This window comes from Geotrypetes seraphini, chromosome 8 (assembly GCF_902459505.1).
Source record: "Geotrypetes seraphini chromosome 8, aGeoSer1.1, whole genome shotgun sequence".
Taxonomy (NCBI): domain Eukaryota; kingdom Metazoa; phylum Chordata; class Amphibia; order Gymnophiona; family Dermophiidae; genus Geotrypetes; species Geotrypetes seraphini.
The window spans coordinates 1,824,883-1,849,061 of NC_047091.1; the positions used below are offsets into that span (position 1 = coordinate 1,824,883).

General features: G+C 44.1%; 1 protein-coding gene across 1 annotated transcript in view; it reads left to right on the forward strand.

The window, feature by feature from the left end:
- Positions 1-23,350, forward strand: part of LOC117365138 (transmembrane protein 272-like) — a 67,504-nt gene extending 44,154 nt beyond the window's left edge. The window contains exons 2-6 of the mRNA XM_033955136.1: positions 1,538-1,570; positions 10,215-10,274; positions 10,912-11,085; positions 11,241-11,407; positions 20,647-23,350. Of these exons, the coding sequence (XP_033811027.1) occupies positions 1,540-1,570; positions 10,215-10,274; positions 10,912-11,085; positions 11,241-11,407; positions 20,647-20,700 (486 nt within the window). The 5' untranslated portion in view covers positions 1,538-1,539 and the 3' untranslated portion in view covers positions 20,701-23,350. The remainder of the gene's footprint in view (positions 1-1,537; positions 1,571-10,214; positions 10,275-10,911; positions 11,086-11,240; positions 11,408-20,646) is intronic.
- The last annotated feature ends 829 nt before the right edge of the window (positions 23,351-24,179 follow it).

Below are 24,179 nucleotides of genomic sequence, written 5' to 3' on the forward strand. Positions count from 1 at the left end.
TTTGTTTTTATATTATGTAAAACCACTTTGAATTTTTAATAAGGCGGTATATCAAATTTTTAATAAACCTGAAACCTACCTGTAAAAGATAATCTAATTATGAGGAGAAAATTGGAAACACTTGAAAATAACAGTCGGATTCACAATTTGCGTTTAATTAATTTTCCAAAGGTTTCATTAATTTCTCCAAGAGACATGATAAAGCGTTACTTTCTAGAAATTCTTAAAATACCTGAGAACTCTTTACCACCATTGTCATAAGAACATAAGCAATGCCTCTGCTGGGTCAGACCAGAGATCCATCGTGCCCAGCAGTCCACTCATGCGGCGGTCCAACAGGTCTAGGACCTGTGCAGTAATCCTCTATCTATACCCCTCTATCCCCTTTTCCAGCAGGAAATTGTCCAATCCTTTCTTGAACCCCAGTACCATAATCTGCCCTATTACGCTGTCTGGAAGCGCATTCCAGGTGTCCACCACACGTTGGGTAAAGAAGAACTTCCTAGCATTCGTTTTGAATCTGTCCCCTTTCAACTTTTCTGAATGTCAAGAGTGTATTATTTACCTGCAAAGAATCAGGATTCTCAAAAGAAAAATGATGACGGGAAACCACAGGAAAGTTCTCTGGATGTTACAGCCTTATTGGAACAATCAGCCACTCTCTTATTGACTGTAGCTCTGGCTCCAGACAGACTGGATCCTTAAACTTTTCTTTAAAAATAGATCTAGAGACTTTTTTGATTTCCATATTCAAATTTTCCCTGATGTCTCGAGAGAGACTCAAAAGAGAAGAAGGAGATTTTTATTATTGAAACCTGGTGTGACTCAAATAGTGGGTTTCTTTTTCCTTAGATACTCTTGTAAATGTGTAATTAGGTATCGTACTTTAAAATATATCTTTTTTGAACCGGCTCACTTGACGGCTTTCCTTTCTATGAAGCGCCTTGAAAAAGAAGAAATATCTGCGTCCAAGTAATAATTTAAGCTCTCTTTAGCAACAGATGTGATTTGATTTGATTGTTAGATTGTATTATTATTCACTCCTAATTCTTAAGTCTTGGATCCATTTTTGAGGACTAGTGTGCGATTGAGGAATATATTTCTTTGAAGTTTGGGTTTATTTTCAGGATTGAAAGTAATTAATATTATGTTTTCTTAATTGCACTTTCTGTACAAGATGATATGCTTGTTAAATAATGTGAAAATTTATAAATAAATTTTTTAAAAAAGATAATACTAGTTTGTATTAAATATTTAATAGCTAGTTTTAAGAATTTGAGTTATGCATATTCATTAAGGATTTCCTGAAAACCTGCCTGTTTGGAGACTTTGAGGGCTAGAAATGAAGACTAAGGCTATGAGATGTGCCTAACTACTTCTGAGATTTCTTAAAAGTATGCACCATAGGTGTGACTGTATATATGCTTTTCAGGTTTCTGCCTCTTTGATATAGAATTTCAGCATCTTGTTTGAATGAAATGTGCTATAGAATTAAAATAAGAGGACTATTTTAAGAACTCCATTGCTTTCTTTACAGTCATGCTTGATGCTCGGGAAGCAGGGAGCCTTGGTAAGTGTTTCAACATTTCATTTTATAGAGGGGTTATCTCTCACATAGCTCTGATAATCTGAGAAGGGGCATAACTATAGTACAATTGATTGAACCCAGCACAATGACCAGGCCCACCTAAAGTTGCACCATCCTTCCCTCTCCATCCATCCCTCCTCCAGCCATGATTGGGTCCAGCATCTAGCTACCATATTTTTCGCTCCTTAAGACGCACCTGACCATAAGACGCACCCTAGATTTAGAGGAGGAAAATAAGAAAAAAACCCATTCTTAACCAAATTCTCCCTGCCAGGCTCTGCACCCAACCCCACAATCCATGCCAAGCTCTGTACCCTGTCCCCCCTCCCTGCTAGGCTCTGTACCCTGTCCCCCCTCTGGTGGTCTAGTGGTAGGCCAGGACAGGGTGGGCAGAGACAGTGCACAGATGTCAAGGCAGATGACTTTTTAAAATTTGCAATATCACCTCTGTAACAACTATAGAAAAATAGACAAATATTGTGCAAAATATAGACAGCAGATATAAATTCTCAAAACTGACACTTTTTGATCACTACATTGAAAATAAAATCATTTTTCCTACCTTTATTGTCTGGTTCGTTCTTTCTTTCCTTCCTTCTTCAGGCTCAACAATTGTCCCTTCCTCCCTCCCTCCTTCCTATGTCCCCCTCAATGCCTTCCAGCCTTTGTCCCCTTTCCCCCCAACTCAGGCTCAACATTTGTCCCTTCCTCCTATGTTCCCCTCACTGCCTTCCAGCCTGTCCTCTTCCGCCCCTCTCCAAGCCTGCCCACCCGACTTAATTACCTCCCGCTGTTGCCATGAGAACACATCGACGAAGCAGCAGCGATGAAGCACACACATCCACGCATGCTCGAGGCCCTCCAGACGCGGCTGGAGCTCGTCGGGGAAGAAGATGAAGCTTTAAGAGGGTGAGGCTGGAGGCAGAATGGGGCAGGGCCATATGTCTGAGTTTGTAAGGCGCAAAATATGGTAACCCTACCAGTTCTTAATCCAAATTTTCCTTTTAATGCAGTTGCTCACAAAAACAAGGGGGACATGCACTTACTGTTGTGATGTGCTAGATTAGACATTATGTCCCTTACAGACTGAGTCCGTACTGTAATTAGCCCCTCACAGGGAGCAGGGACTGGCAGTGGCTGGTAATGTAAAAATAGTTATGAAGTGAAAAACACCATGGAATGCCAAGGGCCTGAGAGGACAAACAGCAGTAGTACTGCCTCAGCATGGAGAGCTTACAAGTCCCTCAACGCCATGGCTCTCTGACTGAATAGCAGCTCTCTCAATATGCTGCCTTCTTTTTCTTTCACAATCAGGCATGCATTTGGAGGGAGGAAGGAACCTGTTCCTCCCAGCATGTATAAAGCAGCCAAGAAAGATCCCATAAGGCACTAGGAATAGAGCACAGGTGCTCAGAAAAGGCCAGTAACCTAAGGACTACCAAACTGCAGGGACTTGTAGCGCACACACAGTGCTAAAGTTTTAAAGTGACAGTACACTTTGGTACATATCCGTGCTAGGCTCCATGGGTGATGTTGCCCACATGTGAGAATATACTGCCCGCTTGTCCTCAAAGAAAATCTGTTACACACAAATAGCAAATTCTGCTTCCATGCAAATGGGGGCAGAACACATGGTCTGACAAGAAGTTGGAGCCTGAAAAGATAGAGGGGGAGAGGGATCATTAGATAATCTTTGCCTTTTTCCTTGTCCACTTATGCAATTTTTCACTACTGTATATTCACTGGTGTTTTTTAAAAGAACTCTCTAGTAAAGCAATTTATTTTGGGATGGTCACTCCATAACTACCGTAAATAAATCTGAGTTTTTCAGAACAACTGTGCTGCTTGTGACAACCAAATAAAAGTGAGAAATCCATAGGGGTAGGGCCTTGACAGTAAGCCTTTTCTTTCCATCCAATAAAACCCCAAGGGTCAAGGATATATATGTTACCACATAAGAAGGATCCTAGGGTAATATCTGACTATATCAATATGTCTTCTGAAGGGAAGATCCCTTTATATATCCTGCAGACTGAGAGAACAGAAGGAAGAGAATTGTTTTACCTGTCCCCCTTTTCCTATTATATTTTGTAGTTCTTCCCCAGAACCTAATATTCTTGAGTCTTTAAAAATTTTTTTTTATAGATCTTTATTAATTTTCAAAATTAATACAAAGTGCCATAAATTATCCATACATTTGTTTCAAAATAAGCACTTAAATTCCATCAATAACAAAGAAGATATAAATATCCCTCCCCTCCCATCCAACAATTTTATCAAGAAATGAACCAAAAAATATATCCCCCCACCCACCCACCCCATCCTGGATATGTATAAAAATAAAGAAAAGATTTGAAAACCAAGAAATTATGTTGAATTAACAAAGGATATCAACGGGCCCCAGATCAAATTAAATACTTTGCTATGCATTCATCTTTTCATATTTGTACCCTAAACATAAACTGACCAACAAAACGGAAAGTTGAGCCAATCACAATTCTTCCAATTGCAGGTTATCAACTGCATACCAATCCCTGTTTTAATCAAGAAGAGCCTGCCTTTGTAGCGATCCATAGGAGGCTTGATGTGCAGCAAAGTTCCACATATAACTGCCTCATACGTCAAAGGGATTTCTGATTCCAGTATAAGGTTAATCTGTTCCCATATTGACCTCCAAAAACGGAGTTTCAAAGGACAATAGAACAACAGATGATCCAATGTCCCTATCAGTGGCATATCAAGAGGGGGTGGTCCGCCCCGGGTGCAGCCTTAGGGGGGGTGCACAGCCAGCCAGGTCTGGAAAATTCTACTGGGCCGATCAGCCTGCCTCTCCCCAACGTCAATTCTGCCATCGGAGAGGAAATTCGGGAGCCAATCGCTGCTTAGTTGGGCGGAACTTCCTCTCCGACGGCAGAATTGACATTGGGGAGAGGAATGCTGGTTGGCCCGATGCAGGGAAGGAGAGCTTGGGGCGGCAACGGCTTTGGGGCATGTTACCCGATGGCGGTGACTTGGCTTGAGGGAGGGCAGGGAGAAAGAAAGAAAGAAAGGGGGAAGGCAGGGAAACAGAAGGAAAGAAGGGAAACAGAGAAAAAGAAAGGGGGCATGAAGAGAGAAAAAAAGAAAGGGAGGCAGGGATAAAGAAAGGGCAGGGAGAGAAGAAAAAGTTGGGGGAGGGAATGAGGTCTGGAGGAGAGGAAGCATACAGGCTGAAAGAAGGGAAGAAAGATTGGATGCACAGTCAGAAGAAGAAAGTGCAACCAGAGACTCATGAAATCACCAGACAAGGTAGGAAAAATGATTTTATTTTCAATTTAGTGATCAAAATGTGTCTGAATTTATATCTGCTGGCTATATTTTGCAATATGGCCCCCCCCTTTTACTAAACCACAATAGCGGATTTTAGCGCAGGGAGCCTATGAGCGTCGAGAGCAGCCCTGGGCATTCAGCGCAGCTCCCTGCGCTAAAAACTGCTATTGTGCTTTAGTAAAAAGGGAGGGGGGGTATTTGTCTATTTTTGTATGGTTGTAACTGAGGTGACAGTGCATAGAATCATCTGCCTTGACCTCTTTGAAAAAACCCCAGAATAGGAATGATAATTAACATTTTCTCAGCGTACAGTGTGCTTTGTGTTTTTAAAAATTTTTTATTGTTGATAGATCATTTTGACTTGGTCATTTTAAAAGTAGCTCGCAAGCCCAAAAAGTGTGGGCACCCCTAAGCTAGAGCGTTGAAGTTGCGTGTTTCTGCCGTAAAGGTAATCTCTGACGCAACCGGAAGTTGCATCAGAGATGACCTTTACGGCAGCCATATGCAACTACAACGCTCCGGCTGCTGTAAGAAGGCAGTTTAGACAATGCCGGCCACAGGGCAGGGAGGTTTGTCGGACTGGGCCTGTTGTCCGGGCCAGTGGGGGGGGAGAAAGTACCATGAAGGTAAGGGGCAGGGAGGGAGAAAGGGAGAAAAGGTGGGGTGGAGAGGAAAACAGGGTAAAACAGAGGGGGGAGAAGGACACTGAAAGCACATGGGGAAGACAGAGTGGGAAGAAGATGCTGAAAGGAAATGGGGAACAGAGAGTGTGGAGAAGGTGCTGCAGGAAAATGGGGAAGATAGAGTGGGGAGAAGACGCTGAAGGGAAATGGGGAAGAGAGAGTTGGGAGAAGACGCTGGCAGGGAAGAAAACAGAGATGCCACACTATGGGAGGAGAGAAGGGAAGAAGATGGGTGCCAGACCAATTTGGAAGGAGGGAGAAAGGAAGAGGCACAGTAATAGAGCAAATGGAAGATGCAGAGAGAAGACAGTGGATGGAAGGAAGAGAGTAACACGAAGAAGAGGAAAGCAGAAACCAGAGAAGACAAAGGTAGAACAAAAATTTTCTATTTATTTATTGCTTTAGGAAACATGTGTCACTGTTTCTGTGGTGTTGCATTGTATGCAGAGTCCAGCTTCTTGCTGGTTCAATTTAACTTTTGTCTATGTATTTCTATTTTATCCCCCCTTTTACTAAACTGTGGAGTATTTTTTAGCGCCAGCTGTGGTGGTAGCAGCTCTGATGCTCAGAATTCTAAGAGCGTCAGAGCTGTTACCACCGTGGCTAAAATCCACACTACAGTTTTGTAAAAGGGGGAGGGATTAGTTTCTGATGACATATTCCATACTAGGCAAAGGTTTTTTTCTGTGTTCTATGTGTTCGAAAGATATGGTTTTCTCTTAGGATTGACGGTGTAGGATTGATCTATACTAGTCTGGCTTGTTTAGTTTTACAATGGGTGTATTCATGTTGTACTGCTCACTGCAGTATGTAAAATGTTGCCTTTTCCTAGGTACTCATGTGTGACATGTGACTTGTTACTAAAAATCATGTTTTTCGTACAGATGGGGGGGGCAAAAAATGATGGGCCCCGGGTGTCACATATGCTAGGTACGCCACTGGTCCCTATGTCTAGATGACAGTGCCAGCATCAATTAGATTTTGATATATTGTTACTAACCCCTTCTTCTATTAAACTGCGCTAGCAGTGTGTAGAGCAGAGAGCTGTGCTGAATGGCCCGCGCTGCTCCTGACGCTCATAGGAACTCTATGAGCATCAGGAGCAGCGTCGGGCCATTCAGCGCAGCTCATAGAAACAGAAGATGACGGTAGAAAAGGGCTACAGCCCATCAAGTCTGCCCACTCTGCTTACCCACCCCCTGTCTATGCCCTAATGACCCAATTTCCTTATCTTGACCCTCGTAGGGATCCCACATGGGTATCTCATTTATTCTTAAAGTCTGGCACGCTGTCTGCCTCGATCACCTGCACTGGAAGCTTGTTCCAATGATCAACCACTCTCTCTGTGAAGAAATACTTTCTGGTGTCGCCATGAAATTTTCCGCCCCTGAGTTTGAGCGGGTGCCCTCTTGTGGCCGAGGGTCCCTTGAGAAAGAAAATATCATCTTCCACTTCGACACGTCCCGCGAGGTACTTAAATGTTTCGATCATGTCTCCCCTCTCTCTACGTTCCTCAAGAGTGTAGAGCTGCAATTTGATCAGTCTCTCTTCGTACGAGAGATCCTTGAGCCCCGAGATCATCCTGGTGGCCGTCCGTTGAACCGATTCAATTCTGCGCACATCTTTACTGTAATGTGGCCTCCAGAATTGCACACAGTACTCCAGATGAGGTCTCACCATGGCCCTGTACAACGGCATTATAACTTCAGGCTTTCAGCTGACGAAACTTCTATTGATACAACCCAATATTTACCTTGCCTTAGATGAAGCCTTCTCCACTTGATTGGCAGTTTTCATGTCTGCACTGATGATTACTCCTAAATCTCGTTCTGCTGAAGTCCTAGTTAAAGTTTCTCCGTTCAAGAAGTACGTCCTGCATGGATTTCCGCTTCCGAGGTGCATGACCTTACATTTCTTAGCATTGAAGCCTAGCTGCCAGGTTGAGGACCAACTTTCCAATGTAAGCAGGTCCTGCGCCATATAATTCTGTAAACTGCATTCACTTACTATATTACATAGTTTGGCGTCATCGGCGAATAGTGTTATTTTACCTTGAAGCCCTTGAGTCAGATCCCCTATGAATATGTTGAAAAGGAGTGGACCCAGGACCGAGCCCTGCGGCACTCCACTGGTCACCTCCGATGTTTTAGAGAGGGTACCATTAACCACCACCCTCTGAAGTCTGCCACTCAGCCAATCATTGACCCATGCAGTTAGTGTCTCTCCTAACCCCATCGATTCCATCTTGCTTAGCAGCCTACGGTGTGGGACACTGTCAAAAGCTTTACTGAAGTCCAGGTACACGACGTCCAAAGACTCTCCCAAGTCCAACTTTCTTGTTACCCAGTCAAAGAAGCTGATGAGATTGGATTGGCAGGACCTACCCTTGGTGAATCCATGCTGACTGGGATCCCGAAGATTCCCTTCATTCAAGATCGTGTCCAATTTGCTTTTAATTAGTGTTTCCATGAGTTTGCACACTATTGATGTGAGACTCACCGGTCTATAATTCGCAGCCTCTGCCCTGCAACCCTTTTTATGCAGAGAAACGACATTAGCTAATTTCCAGTCCAGGGGAACTTTCCCCTTACTTAGGGAGAGATTGAATAGCTCAGCCAACGGTTTCGCCAGGACATCACTCAATTCTCTGAGCACTCTTGGGTGCAAATTGTCTGGTCCCATGGCTTTGTTCACCTTGAGTCTTGCCAATTCACTGTAAACTTCACCTGGTGTGAACTCAAAATTCTGAAACAGGTCTTCTGTGTTTTGTGTTGCCTTCAACTGCGAACCGTGTCCCGGTGCCTCACAGGTGAAGACTGAGCAGAAGTATTCATTCAGTAGTTCGGCTTTATCGGAATCTGCTTCCACGTAACTTCCGTCCGGTCTTCTAAGGCGTACTATCCCGCCTGTGTTCCTTTTTCTGTCACTAATATACCTGAAGAAGGATTTGTCCCCCTTTTTAATGTTTTTTGCCAGAATTTCTTCCACTCGAAGTTTTGCCTCCCTAACTGCCATTTTGACCGCTGTAGACCTGGTCCTATATTCTACTTTTGCCTCTCTTTTCTCCGTGCGCTTGTAGGAGAGAAACGCTTTTTTCTTCTCCTTAATGAGGTGCGAGATCTCCGCGGTGAACCATTGGGGTTTATTATTTCTTTGTCGTTTATTTACTGATTTTATGAAGCGGCTAGTTGCTTCATGTATGGTTGATTTCAGTGTTAACCACTTAGCTTCTACATCATTGGTCTCCGCTTGGTCCTGCAGCGTCTGATGGACGAAATCTCCCATGCATGTGAAGTCTGTGCCCCGGAAATTGAGTACCTTTGTTTTCGTGTTTGATCTAGGGAAGCCTTTCCTAAGGTTGAACCATACTATGTTGTGGTCGCTGTAGGCTAGCGTATCTCCTACTGAGACCTCTGAGACGCTTTCCCCGTTGGTGAGTACCAGGTCGAGGATCGCCTGGGCCCTAGTGGGCTCCGTTACCATTTGTTTGAGATGTGCTCCTTTTATGGAGGTTAAGAGCCTCCTGCTACCGCTGGTTGTTGCTGAAAATGAGTTCCAGTCTGCATCAGGCATATTGAAGTCCCCTAGCAGTACAGCTTCTCCTCGTAGAGTGATATTCTCTATGTCTTCAATTAATTCTGCGTCCATGTCTTCCAGTTGTCTTGGGGGTCTGTATACCACACCTAGATACAGGCATTTTTCTCTGCCTCTTGCCAGGTTTACCCAGAGGGACTCCCCGGTGTACTTGACATCTGTGATCCTGGTGGTTTTGATGTCCTCTTTAATGTATAGAGCTACCCCCCCTCCTAACCTGCTCTCTCTGTCCTGACAAAGTAGATTGTAGCCCGGTATAGCCATATCCCACCCATGTGAGTCCGTAAACCAAGTTTCAGATATTGCCACCACATCTAGGTCGGCATTCCTTATTTCAGCCTCCAATTCTAGAATTTTGTTACCTAAACTGTGTGCATTGACATACATGGCCCTCCATATCTTGTGTTTGCTAAGTCCCTGTGAGGCGTATCCTACCTGAGTCGGTGTGACTCCCAAAGAACTGTTTGCAATGTGGGTACTTACCTTGGACATGGAAGCGGAGTTTCGACTCACCTCATCAGGATAATTCCTTTCTGCACTAATATGTGAATGGGTACCCTCCCCCGACTTACCTAGTTTAAAGCCCTGTGAAGCAGGCGGGCTAGTCGGTGTCCGAAGACGTTCTTACCCCTACTGGTCAGATGGAGTCCGTCTGGTCCCTGAAGTCCTTGTAGCGCTTCCCCATTGCGCTAAAAACTGCTAGCGCAGTTTCGTAGAAGAGGGGGTAAATGTTCTTAGATTGTAAGCCTCTCTGAAGCTAATCCCTAGAAGCGGGGTAGTAAATTTTAATAAACTTGCCCCCTCTTCTATGAAACTGCAATAGCAATTTTTAGCGCAGTGAGGCGCACTGAATGACCCACGCTGCTCCCAACGCTCATAGAGTACCTATGAGCGTCGGCAGGGCCATGCAGCGCGACTCCCTGCTCTAGAAACTGCTCTCGCAGTTTCATAAAAGGAGGTTGGAAACTTGGACAGATAGAACAGTAGGAATAGAAACAGAAACAGTTTGCTAAAATAATACTTCCTTTACTTTCTAACAGTTTGCCAGATCCTTGGCTTGCTAATATGGTTGGGCCTTTCTATTGCCATGATCACTATGGGTAAGTTTAATATATAAGTCTTGAATTTAACCCCCTCTTCGATTAAACTGCGCTAGCAGTTTTTAGCCTGGTGAACCACGCTGAATAGCCCATGCTGCTCCTATGAGCGTCGGGAGCAGTGTGGGCCATTCAGTGCGGCCCTCTGCGCTACAAACTGCTAGCGCAGTTTAATAGAAGAGGGGGTAAGTGTTTTACTGCTTGTATTGCATTTACAGTCTAGCTCATTATCTCCATTTCTTGGTTCTGCTCCAAACAAAGACCTTAAGTACCATTTTAAATCCACCCCTCCTCTCTGAAGACTTCTCTCTTTTCCTTCCATGGTCTATCAAGAGTCCAGATGTGCTAAAAAGTTCCCTCATTTTATATTTATTACTAAATATCCCCAAGGTGTGTAAGGTCAGAAACAGAAAGAATGAGTGAAATTCCATCATGGTAGGTGAGGTCACTCAGCAGCAAGAACCTGCAAGTCCTCTGAGGAACTTTGCCTTATTTACTTTTTTTTGCTCAAGCTTGAATCACTCTTATATACTATAGCCTGCCCCAGATTTCTCTCTCTTCCCCCACTAATACATGTTGTGCCTTCTCCAACTCTTAGTGGACAGAAAATTGATCACCTGGTATGACTTTTATCCTGCAGGGGCTCTATACTTGCATAATTGCTCTGGAGAACCCAATATCCCTATATATCTGATTGTGGCAGGAGTCTTCATACTAGTGCTAATTATCACCTATCCTTTGAAGACTGTTTCTCTTAAATTTGCCACCCTGGATGGAATCATAGGGCTCTTCCTGTTCGCCTGGCTCATTGCAGGTAAGTTTTCCAGGGTTTCTGAAAATTAAATGAATGTAGCTTACAGCATCAGCTTGTTGTTCACTGCAGAAATGAAATTCATAATAATTAGGAATAGCACATTACTGGCTTTTCACTGAACCCCTGACACTTGTTTCCCCTTTTGTCCTCTGCAGGAAGTGTCTGGGTGTTCCGCAATTATCAAGATTACCTGGCTGGTAGGGATATCGGGTGTGATCACCGCCTCTACCTGTTTGCCTTCTGGATTCTGATTGTGCAGTATATATTCATGGGCCTCACAATCATATCTTCTGTTTTGTACTGTGTCTTCTGTGGGATCTCAGTAAGAATTTGTTATTTACAGTCCCATCTTCCCCTATCACTTCTTTCTCAGCTCTCATCAGGGATTCTGACCCATGAGACCTCTCTCCTCTTGATCCACTCTAGGATTTCCAACTCACCCCAGGCCAATAGAACAGATTGATCCAGTCCTTTTTGCCCCATAGCATGAAGGAAGTTGTACTAATTGTTCAGTTGAGGTTTCTTAACTCCCTGCATGCAATGGGAGAAAAGCAGGGCTGAGTCAGATTGTTTGGTCGACCTGGCCACCTTGTCTGATTCTTCTTCCCCTAAGCTTGAAGAATGCTAGGCTATATAGATAGTGGCAGAAGAATAAAGTAGATATTGATATCCCTGTAAAAGTCATTGATATGGCCCCAATTGGAGTATTCTGTCCAGTTTTGGAGGCCATATCTCTTCAAGGACCAAAAAGATCCCAGGCAGTTCAGAGGAAGGCAACATAAATGGTACAGGGCTTGTGCCATAAGTCGTATGAGAATGGAATGAAGGGCTTGAATATATATACGCTAGACAAAAGGAGAGAGAGATTATAATATAGACATTTAAGTACGGTACTTGAAAGGTATTTGTATACAAACAAACCTTTTCCAGAGATGTAGGAGCAGTAGAACTAGAAGACATGAATGAAAGTTGCAGGGTAGTTGACTTAGGAATAACATCAGAAAATACATTTTAAAAGAGAGGGTAGTAGATACCTAGAACACCTTTCCAGTAGAGGTGCTGGAGTCAAAAACTGTGAGCAAATTAAAAAATGCAAGGGAAAGACACAGGGGATGCCTAAAGAGAAAGAGGATGTAAACTTAATATGGCTGTGGAGGTGTTATGTTGGCCTAGAATAGAGGGAACTAAGGCCAAAGCCAGATAGACTTCTATGGTCTGTGTCCCACAAATGGCAAAAGACTGAAAGATTAGCCAAATACAGCAAGGGGAAACTAAGGCCAATGGCAGACAGATTCTACTGTCTGTGTTCCGCAAATGGCAAAAGACAGGTAAAGCTTCAGCAACTCCAATGTTGTAGATCACTTTATTGTCATGTGCTGCGAATGAGCGTGCTGTGCAGCTCAGGGGAGAGAGGAAGACATTTTAGCTCGTAAATTGAATACAATCAACAGTACTTGGGGAATGATATGTAGTTATAATCAAGACTCCATCATGTTTGCCATATGGTTCCCTTTGGTTGGCATGGTGGAGACTTGACAACCAGTGTTTAAGCATGGATGACTGGGGCCTACACAGAGTGGCAGGCACGGCTCTGGCCACCTTGTTGGGCAGGCTGGATTACCATGCATGTCTTTATCTGCCATCATTTGTTGTGTAGTTATGTTCACTTCTATTCACCTGGCTCTTATCAGGGATCTTCTATCCTCCCCCTCTTCCCATGGAGGGCCTCTCACCTGACTCCTTTCAGATATCTGATATTTCACACGTTATGCATAAGACATACAACTAGAAGGGATTTCAGCTTTAATGTAGAGATCATCTCTTTCACACTGCTTCTTTTGATGAAATTACATTGGCTGCCTGTTGATTTTTGAATTTGTCTGTTATTTTGGCAAATTTATACTTACAGTATATCAGCCAAAGAGATTCTTAAGCTAAACAACATCCAATTTATTATTTCGGGTAGTCCACCTTGAGGAATACAGAGCTTCAATATTTTATATCATAGATCCAAAGCTCTGGAATACCTTACCATCAATGATAAAGGCAGCTAAAACTTTAAGTCATTTTAAGAAATTGCTAAAAACTAATCTGTTTCAATGTGCTTTTTCAGCAGTAATAGCAGCTTAAAAAGAGATTGTCATACCTTGATAGAATCTTTTCCAATAGATAGGTGAAACATTCTAGACAAGTGGATTGTATCTCAATGGTCGCATGCCATATGCAGAAGGAATCCACTCTGGATTTTTCTGCGACTCTCCTGTATTTCACTGGGAGCTATAGCACCACTTGCAGTTAGTACCCAAGCACCAAGAGCTCCCACATTCAATGTGAAGTGGGAAAATTCCCCCAAACAACTGTTCTGCTCAACATGTAAACTCAAATTGAAACAGCGAACACAAGCTTTAAAGGAGCTCAGGAAAGACCCCTGCATGCATCAGAAACATATATACAGGGCTGACTAGTAACCAAGAATCAACTCGGATAAGCATAAACAGAAAGAGATAGTAAGCAGGCACAGGAAGGGCAGGATGTGAGTCTAGAATGTCTCACCTATCTACTGGAAAAGATATTATGAAGGTAAGGACATAATCTCTTTTTCCAGTGCAATAGGTGAGACATTCTAGACAAGTGGGACATATAAAAACAGTCCCCAAAAGCTAGGGCAGGCTGACTACGCCGACCCTTAAGACCGAGGACCCAAAGGCAGAGTCCTGTCTTGTCGCCGCATCCACTCTGTAGAATATGGCAAACAGGTGCAGAGTGGACCAAGTAGCTGCCCTACAGAGGAGATTGCCTTAGCCTCAGCCTACAATAAGGCCATGCTCCTGGTAGAATGCGTCTTAACAGAAACAGGAGACTGTTTACTACATAGACTGACGAAATGGTCTTATGGATCCATCTAGAAATAGTGGCCTTGGAAGCAGGAGTACCCTGCTTAGAAGAATGAGGCAGCACAAAAAGATGATCAGAGAGGCGAAACTCATTTGTGACCTCTAGAAAATGCAGACGAACTATGCAGACATCCAATTTCTGCAAAATGTGGTTCTGCTTCTTAGAAACAGTAGGCTGAAAAACATGCAAACACACTTCCTGATTAACCTGGAACGCCTACACCACCTTCCTCAGAAACAAAGGAACCATGCGGAGAGAGATCCCTGTCTCTGAGATCCTCAGGAAAGGCTCTCTACAAGACAGAGCCTGGAGTTCCAAGACATGTCTCGCTGAGATATGGCGACTAGAAAAACCTTCTTTAGTGTCAGGTCCAAGAGAGAAATATCCTTCAGAGGCTCAAATGGAGCTTTGGTGAGGCCATACAGAACCAAGTTAAGGTCCCACAAAGGAATTGGCAGTTTGATTGGAGGTCTAATGCAAAGAGCATCTTTCAGAAATCTGGCCATATCAGAGTGAGATGCAAGTGAAGAACTACAGTCTCGGGCTCTGAAGCAAGAGAGCCCAGTGATTTGGAACCAAAGGGAAGACATGGTGAGGGCCTTGTTGAGGCCCGCCTGTAGAAAGGCTAGCATTACAGAAACAGGAGTGGAATTCGGCTCCACACTTTCCTGGTCACACCAATGTTGGAAAGTCTTTCACGCCTTAGAGTAGGTAGACACAGTAGTCGACTTCATAGATTTCATAAGAGTAGAAAAGACAACATTAGAATATCCTTTGCGCTCTAACACTTTGCGCTCAATAGCCATGTTGGAAGAGCAAAGCAATCAGGATCCTCTATACAGATTGGACCCTGGGTGAGATGTTCTGGAATAGCCTGCAACTGAAAGCTACGACCTATATGAAGACACATTAGATCTGCACACCACAGTTTGTGAAGCCAGTCTGGAGCCACTAGAATGGCCCTTCCCTGATGAGTCACAATCCAGCGGAGGACCCAACCGATCATGGGCCAGGGAGGCTACAGCGTCTAAGTCCTCACTTTTGGGCTCTGATCTTCAACTGAAGAATCAGTTGGCTTTCAAGTTCTTTGCCATGGCCATGAGGTCGATGTGAGGTCAACTCCAGTACCGCATAATGGCCTGAAACACTGCTGAGGACATTTCCACTCACCCAGATCCAAGGTCTGCTGAAGAACTCTTTGAACATTGTCAACTCCCACCACATGCACTGCCAAAAGGGTCAGGAGATGACGCTCTGCCCAGAGAGAGAGCAAGTGGGCTTCCTGAGCCAGAGAAGCATTCTTGGTTCCTCCCTGGTGATTGACATACCACCGCTGTTGCATTGTCGGAGAAGACTCAGACTGCTTGGTCCTCCAGAGTCTACGGCAATTTCACGAGAGCCAAGCAAAGGGCCTGCAGTTCCAATCAGTTGATGGACTATTTCTTTTGAGAAAGTATTCAATGCTCCTGAATGGGATGATGGTTGCAATGGGCTCCCCAGCTGCAGAGACTGGCATCTATCGTCACAACTACCCAAGATGCATTCTGCAGTGGCATGCCCCTGAATAGGGACTGTGGAAGAAGACACCAATTTATGCAGAAAAGCAATGCATGCTGCAGAGGATGCATATGCTCCCTTGCCTATATCTATGGAAGCCATAATGGACCCCAGGACAAGGAGATAGTCTCATGCAGATGCAGCTAGATTGTCTATAAGACATGAAATCTGAGAGCACTGCTTCTGTCTGTGTACCTTTGGAAGATAAACTCAGCCATCTGCCATGTCGAACAATACCCCTAGATATTCCAGGGACTGTGTCAGGGTCAAATTGCTTGTCCTGTAATTCACAATCCAACCCAGGTCTTTCAGAAGTTGGACTACCTGATCTACCACAGCTAACGAGGGGGCTCTGATCAGCCAATCGTCCAAATATGAGTGCTCCCGCAGTTCCATCTGCCTCAAGTGAGTTGCTAAGACCACCACCACCTTGGTGAAGGTATGAGGCACTCCCAACAGGCCAAAAGGCAGAGCTGAAAACTGATAACTGGAGGAACTTCCGGTGTACCTGATAAATAGGGATATGCAAGCAAGCGTCTGTGAAATCCAGTGAGGCAAGGACCTCTCCTGGGGCCACCGCAGCTATAACAGACTGCACTGTCTCCATGCGAAAGCATGGGACCCTGAGCGCTGCATTGACATGCGTAAGAGCCAATATTGGCCTCCAATCATCTGAGCCTTTCTTTGGCACGATAAAGTATATGGAGTATCTGTTCAAGCCCAAGTCTGAGTTTTCAGGCGGCACCGGTTCTATGGCCTGAATATCCAACAATCTTTGCACAGTGGCTTGCACTTTGATCTCCTTGTCTGGGCGCCCTGCAGGAGAGTCTACAACCAACCTGTAAGAGACCGCGCAAATTCCAGCTTGTAGCTGGACTGAATATTGTCCAGAATCCATTGGTCAGCTGTGATATGCAACCAGGCCTGCAGGAACGCTGTGAGCCTCCCCCCTATATGCAGAGGGGCCTTCCTCGACCTGGCAGCATTGTGCCTTTTTGGCCGAGGGAGTCACAAAGAAGGTGGAGGGCTGACTACGCCTGGAGCCTGGAGCTAACGTCTGTAACATTAGGAAAATTTATGAGATGAGGAAGTGGAATAAGGGCGGGAAAGCTTACAGCCATGAAAATTAGAGCATCTCAAACCTCTGGAGGATTGGGGTCTGCTGTCAGGCAGGATCTTAGAGTGACGGACCACCACAGAATTCATGGGTCGTCGAGGCCTTTGTCAAATAACAACTGCCCCTGAAAAGGGAGCCTTTAGAGGTAGAATCACTGGCCCATTGCATGATCCAGAGCATTCTGTGTGCAGAAATCGAATACGCTGATACATTACCCAAGACTTGCATAATGTCATATAAAGCCTTGGTCACACGTGCAGAATAAAGATAAAACCTATGGAGCTCATAATAATAATTAAAAAAATCGAAAAAGTGGCCTAAATGGGTACTTGAACGATCAAAAAGCTTGATCGTCCAAGTACCTATAACCAAAGCTGGTTTTAGACGTATCTAAAACCAGCTTAGGCCTTTCCCCTGCCTCTAAACGCATAGAGCGAAAAGAGGCATTTTTAGAGGCGGGGAAAGGGCGGGAGGTGGACCGACCTACACTTAGTCGTACAGCAGGTATATCCAAACCTTTTGACAGGTTGCTTAGTCGGCACTTATACGTTTTGACTTAGACCAAGTCAAAACAGGTATAAGTGCCAAAAGAGGGCCCGCTGAACTGATGGCGGCTGGCGCGATCAGCTCAGCGGCCCAGGAACCTATCCACCCTCCAGCACAACCATCGCGGCAGGAGAGATGGCTCATATCCCCTGCATTGAGGGTGATCACCCCTCTACCCGAACTGCCACGACGCAAGGCAGGAGAGATGCCCAATCTCTCCTGATGCGGTTTGTGGCAGTTCGGGTAGAGGGTGATTGCTATTGCGGCAGGGGAGATAGCCAATCTCTCCTGCCGCGATAACGATCCCGAAGTGACATCAACCGCGGCACTTTGGATCGCTATCATGGCAGGAGAGATTGCCAATCTCTCCTGCCATGATGCATCAGCCTCCCCCTCGACAAGATCGGGCAAGAGGGAGCCCAAGCCCTCCTGCCCAAGCGACCCCCACCCCCACCCCACCAACAACGATCAGGCCAGGAGGGAGCCCAAGCCTTCCTGGCCTGGCGACTACCGACACCCCCACCCCAACAGCGATCGGGCCTCCATTGGAACCGATTCACTCGAGTGCCTCCTTTGGAACCTATCCACTCGATGCAAGGGCTCAAGTCTTTGTGAGTGCCTCGTGGTTCGTCCAGCCAATCACCTCTGCTTCGATCCACCGCTTCTAGCCCCATCCACTCTCTGGGGGCCTCAGTGAAGACACATTTGCCTCGTTTGTCGAGGCCTGCTTCGAGACACAGCTCACATCATCGATCGAGACATTCTTCGAAGCACTCATCCAGGCATGCCTCGCCTCAACGGAAGCAGCCTTTTCTTCAGTATTCCCCACCGGCTACTTCGCCTCCTCCACTACTGGATCTCGAGGACATGGTGGGGTCTTTTTCCCCATCCAGATCCCCGTCCTCATTGGATCCGGAAGCCTCGACATCCTCGAGTCCCTCTCGAGGCCCGACTTTGGCTGACCAGCTGTCTTTTTCTTCCTTTTTACGTCAGATGGCAGCTGATTTGGAATTCAACTGGACACTGGGTCCAATTTTCCAAGGAGTACCTCGAGACCATGCATCTCCCTCAACCTCCTGCTGAATCCCTCAAGCTTCCTCTTCATAAGCTACTGGATCAGACCTTTGTCCGCTGTCTGGAAACTCCCTATTCCATCCCAGCTGTTCCAGGGAAGTTGGACTCCAGGTACCGGACGGTTCATCATAAGGGATTTGATGGTGCTCAACTATCCCACCAATCCCTTCTAGTGGAATCTTCATTGAAGCGGTCTCACCCTTCTCAAGTATATGCCACTGTTCCACCGGGCAGGGAGGGCAAGACGATGGACAGATTTGGTCGTCGAATTTACCAGAACTCCATGATGACCTTCAGAGTCCTCAACTATAATTTTCATTTCATTACATATTTCGAGTTTTTTCTGTCCATCCTCCCCAAATTCATGGCCTACTTGGATCCTCGGGCTCATTTTGAATTCCAGGAGGTTCTGGCCTCATTGTCCCAACTTCGGCTACAATTGCTTCAGTCCTCATATGATGCCTTTGAGCTGTCTGCTCGGGCTACCGCTTGCTTGGTAGCCATGCGACACCTGGTGTGGCTCAGGACAATTGACATGGACCCCAATCTCCAGGACCGGCTGGCTAATGTCCCTTGTGCTGGCACTGACCTCTTTGATGAGTCCATAGAGGCAGCAACCAAGAAGCTTTTGGACCACGAGAAGTCTTTCCAGTCTATTCTCCGTCCTAAGCCTAAGCCTGCTCCTCCTCGTCCTTCACGCCCGCCTCTGATTTACCAACGGCGTTTTCCACCAAAAGGCTCCTGCCACTTGTCAGCCTGTTAAGAGGCAGCATCCCCAGAAGCAGCAGAAGCCTCAACCACCTGCTGTGCCCAAGGCTCCTCAGCCTTTTTGACTGTCTTCTGGAGAGCATTTGTTATGGGAAAGAAGTTTTTTTACCTGCTATGCCTATTGATGGTTATGGATGCTTGGGCAAGGAGCTATACTGGAGATACAGGAGGAATGCCAGCCAATAGGACCGCCTGTTAATCAGTTTCTCTATCTCCGCCTGCTGGTAGATGTGTGCTATCCCATTGGTCTCTGGATTCATTTGCTGCATCTAAGGGAAAGAAAATTAACAGGTAAGAACATAATTTTTCCATCAACACTACCTGATAATCTATCAGTTGCATAATTGGAAGCTACAATAATTGGGTCAAATCTGCTGCCCTTGTACTCAGTGGTATGGGTTGCAATCTATCCTATGGGCTCCTTTTACAAAGGTGCGCTAGCATTTTTAGTGCACGCATCGGATTAGTGCGTGCTATAGTGTGTGCTAGCCGAAAGACTACCACCTGCTCATGAGGCGGTAGCGGCTAATGCGCGCAGCATTTTAGCGCGTGCTATTCCACACGTTAAGACCCTAACGCACCTTCGTAAAAGGAGCCCTATGTTTTTTCCCCACAGTGAAAATCTATTATTCAACCTCCAGAGTTTTAACTGAATTTGAAACCTTTAGGGTAGATATTCAGCTGGCATCAGTTAGTATTTTTTTATGGCTGCCACCAGCATTATGCATTATCCAAGCACTGGCACTGAATATCCAGATTTGGGCATCCCTTATCTTGTTAAGTGTGATATTCAGCACTTAACTAGGTGCTCCCTTTATTAAGCTGCATTAGGGCTTTAACACACGGAATACATTGTCCCGCAAGCTAGACCTTTAGTTCTAGCCATGTAGCGTACGGTGTAGCATGCGGTAATTTCCTGCGTGCGCTAAAAACGCTAGCGCATCTTAGTAAAAGGAGCCCTAAGTGAAACTAGACAAAGACAGGACTAAGGTTTATGTGGTCAAATTTGCCCAGTTAACTTAGTCAAATTAATGCTCCACCCACAGACTGCCCATGAAATCACCAGTTATGGCTTTAATGGTTCCTGCTGGTATTCAGCAGCACTAACCAGTTAAGTGCCACTGAATATCAGTGGATAACCACATACAACTGATTTAACCTGGCAGGAACATCATCTGCCCAGTAAAATCACTTTGAATATCAACCCCATCATGTTTTTCTTTTTAACAATTCCTTCTTGAAATCAATTGACTTGTTCAACTTTCATTAGTACTATCTACACATGCCTTCCCATACACGTACAATGAAGCAAATATTTCAAAGTTTGAGTAGTGCATTATTTTCTTGTACTTTAGAGACTGCATTCCCACAAGCTATTGCCAATAACAGAAATATGATTTCTAGCCAATGAACTCCATAATAGGTCACAAACCTACCGTAGTAAGCTGAACGATCCCACTTATTCAAATACTTATTTAGCCTAAATACTGATTGCAATTTCTGATATGATCCCTAAACTGGGCCAACACACATGATATGTGCATTGTCCACATAGACCATAGTATTAAATTATTTTTCCCCCTACCCCCTTTTCTGTTTTGCAGTCTCTGAAAGAATGTGCAACACAGTGTCCTCCTGTCAGAAGACAAGAATGTTGAGTTCTTTATGACCATACCAAATATATCCTCTACATGGGACTAGCAAATCTATCCTAAGTGTTTAACCAATCCTGTTCACTGGCATATCCTATTTTCTCTAGTCTTTGTAGACTACAAAACTGTATAAAACTATATGGTCCTACTAAGTCCTCTGTGAAACTTATCTTCTGAATAGGTCTACCTATGCTGTTTAAAGCCTCACATCAAGATGGCGACGGGATAGGTAGCCTGTGCATTTGCTCCCGATAGCCTCCCTGAAGCGGTTAAATATTTCTGGAGGTGAATATAATTTCCTACTTTTGAGATGCCAAGTGAAGAGGGAGAAGCGCCGCTGCGGCCTCACGGCGCTCCGAGACTCCTGCAGTGGGCAATATTGAGGAGCTTATCCGGCGCATGCAGGGAACGTCGACTCGTTCAGGGCTCCCCCCGTTGGAGACGCTGCAGGAGAACGGCATGCAGCAGCTCTCCCTGGGGCTTGAAACCACCTTCAGCCCTGAAATGCGAGCTCCACCCCCGCATCCCCGAACAGCCAGTTCCCCGAGGGAGGGGGAGCTTCCGGGAGTCGGAGAGCTGCTTCCTTCAGAGGCAGTGGAGATCAGTCCGGGGGACGAAGATTCGGGTTCCCAGTTTTCTTCTGGGAACCTGAGCATGGAGTTGGAGGCCTCGACAACCGCGGGAGAGGGATTGGTCCAGACTGAACAGTTTGCGGAAGACTTGCCAGTGGGTGAGCACAAGATTTCACATTCACATTTACACTTCTAATTTCCTCAGTTAAACAAACCCCAGGAAGTAACATTGGATGCCCTGTGGGACTTGGTTGCCACTATTCCTAAAACTCTAACGTCTCAATTAAATCAAGTAGAAGAACGGTTTAATATGTATGATAAGAACATTTCAGAATTACAGAAAATTACCACCGATAATAAATTGCAATTAGAAAACCAACAACAGAATATAAACTCTTACAAAGTAGTAAAGGAGGCATTAATCAAAGATAATACAAACCTAAGCAGAAAACCTGAATTAATTGAAAACTCCTCAAGAACTAATAATCTTAGATTAATCAATTTTCCAAAGATTAGAACAGTAACTCCTAGAGAAATGATTACTCGCTATCTAACGGAAATTTTGGAAGTTTCTGAATCTTCTATACCACCTTTCACTCAGGTTTATTATCTTCCTGTTAAAGACACTAAAGATAAGAAAAATTCACAAGAAGCAAGTCAAGAGCCTTTGGATGTGTCGGCTCTATTAGAATCCTCAGATAGGGAAGTAGCCATTCCGGCAACTTTGCTTATTTCAGTGGCTCTTACAATGGACAAAACATGGTTATTGAAGCTATATTTTAAAAATAAACATAAAGAGTTTCTAGGACTGAGAATTCAAATGTTTCCTGATTTGGCCAGAGACACACAGAGGTGGAGGAAAGAATTTTTGATATTGAGACCAGCAATTACTGCTCTGGGTGCTACCTTTTTTCTTCGGTACATTATAAGTCGCATAAATTTGTTTTCTTTGAACCCTCACAACTGACAAACTTCCTATCACTGTCAAGGCTGGAGAAAGCTCAAGATGGATAAAATGATAAATGACTTCCTTAGCACAGTTTTACCTATAACTGTTATTTCTTTCCTTTTTTGATTGCTTAAACTCCGTTTTTACTTAATCTTGGATTTCAAATGATGAGGACTTGAGTGAGATTTAAGATAATCTTTTTTCTTTCATATATTATATATTAAGCTTGAATTATTTTCTTTATTCTTGAATTTTGCTTTCTGTACAAGTATACACTTGATTGTTATATTTGAAAATTTATAAATAAATTAAAAAAAAAAAAAATCCTGTATATCAAAACTATGGTGTATAAGTATAATATACTGTGATTCAGTCAGTATAGAGAAAAATCTAAAAAATCTAGCCCATCTACTAAACCTCATCATAGCTATGCCATGTATGGACCTAAAAATATCTACTGTATACTATGAACAAACTATTCTATGTATAGGCCTTCATACTGTGATCTATTTCATCTTATATACAGGAAAACAAATTCTATACAGTGACTAAACCTGTCTTTTGTACAGACCTTAAAACAATAAATAAATTGGAGAAAAATTATATTCATAAATTCACCTAACTTATAATATATCAAAATAAAGTGAATGTAATTATAAATTATTCATCAAAAAAATAAAAAATATATATAAAAAAATATGTATTAGAGTGCTCAGTGTGAAATCTTATTCAAAACCAACAGGTTTAAGGAATAAAGATGTATTGTAACTACATCATTGCACTCACCTGCCTACCTACCCTTCAATACTAGTTAAATCAAATCTGACTCAAAAGATATCAAGCAGTGTAAAAAGTACTTAGCTGGATCCTGAAGAAGACGAGATCAGATGATAAATACAAAGTCCAATGTTGTTACACTCATCTTCACAAGATGGAAATATAAGTATGTGTACTTGTAGGTTGTTGCAGGTGCTAACAATCATGCAACGAACTAATCCATATTGGTAACGCTGGCTTTGAAAAAAGTATTATAAAAGTTTCAATAGTGAAACACGATCGGTGTTGAGGAGATTTTGGATATTTCAACTTTTCACGTAGTGGAGTTTTGGAGTTTTTGGATACATGGTGATTTTTGTAGAAGCAGTTAAAATAATCTTTTTTGTTTTGGGGACTCACTTTTATAATACTTTTTTCAAAGCCAGCATTCATTCATAGAAATTAAAGTCTAAATAATGCCAGTCACATAACAAAACAACGATTGGCTGGCCCAGAACATCCTCTCCAACGTCAGAATTGACGTTGGGTGGCGAGAGTTGGTCGGCCCCGCGGGGAAAGGAAGCAGGGAGAGCTCAAAACTTGGCGGCGGCCTGTTCCCCGATGGCGGCGGTGACAGCCTATTCCCCAATGGCGGTGGCTTGGGGGAGGCCAGTGAGAAGGGAAGGGAAGCAGGCTGGGCACCCCTGCTCTAGATGAGCCGCAAGCCGCACTCAAGTGGCTAAAGAGCCGCAGTTTGCCAACCACTGGTCTAGGGGATTCTGGAGGTGGTTTGGGGGGCTCACCATGACCTATATCATCCAAATATCTTAACCCCTCCTCTTTTACCTCCAGAAGATTCACCTACCTTCAGATAACCTTCCCCCAAATTACCCACCTTAACACCTTCCAATTAAACAAATACCATAAATAGATTGTAACCTACCCTCTCTAACTGCATTCCATATGTATTTTTCATACAGTTCTTCACTGTCAGTTTAATTTCCATCCTATAAGTTCACATAGAATTTTTCTTTTTTCAACCATCTTTATTTTCTCTTCTTTATTAATTTCCAGGTACTTTAGTTAGATTGTGAGCCTTCGGGACAGTAAGGGAATTTTTTAAGTACCTTCTTACTTCTCATTTATAATCTTAATGTATATTTTCTTCAAACCGCTTAGAACCTAACGGATGTAGCGGTATATAAGAA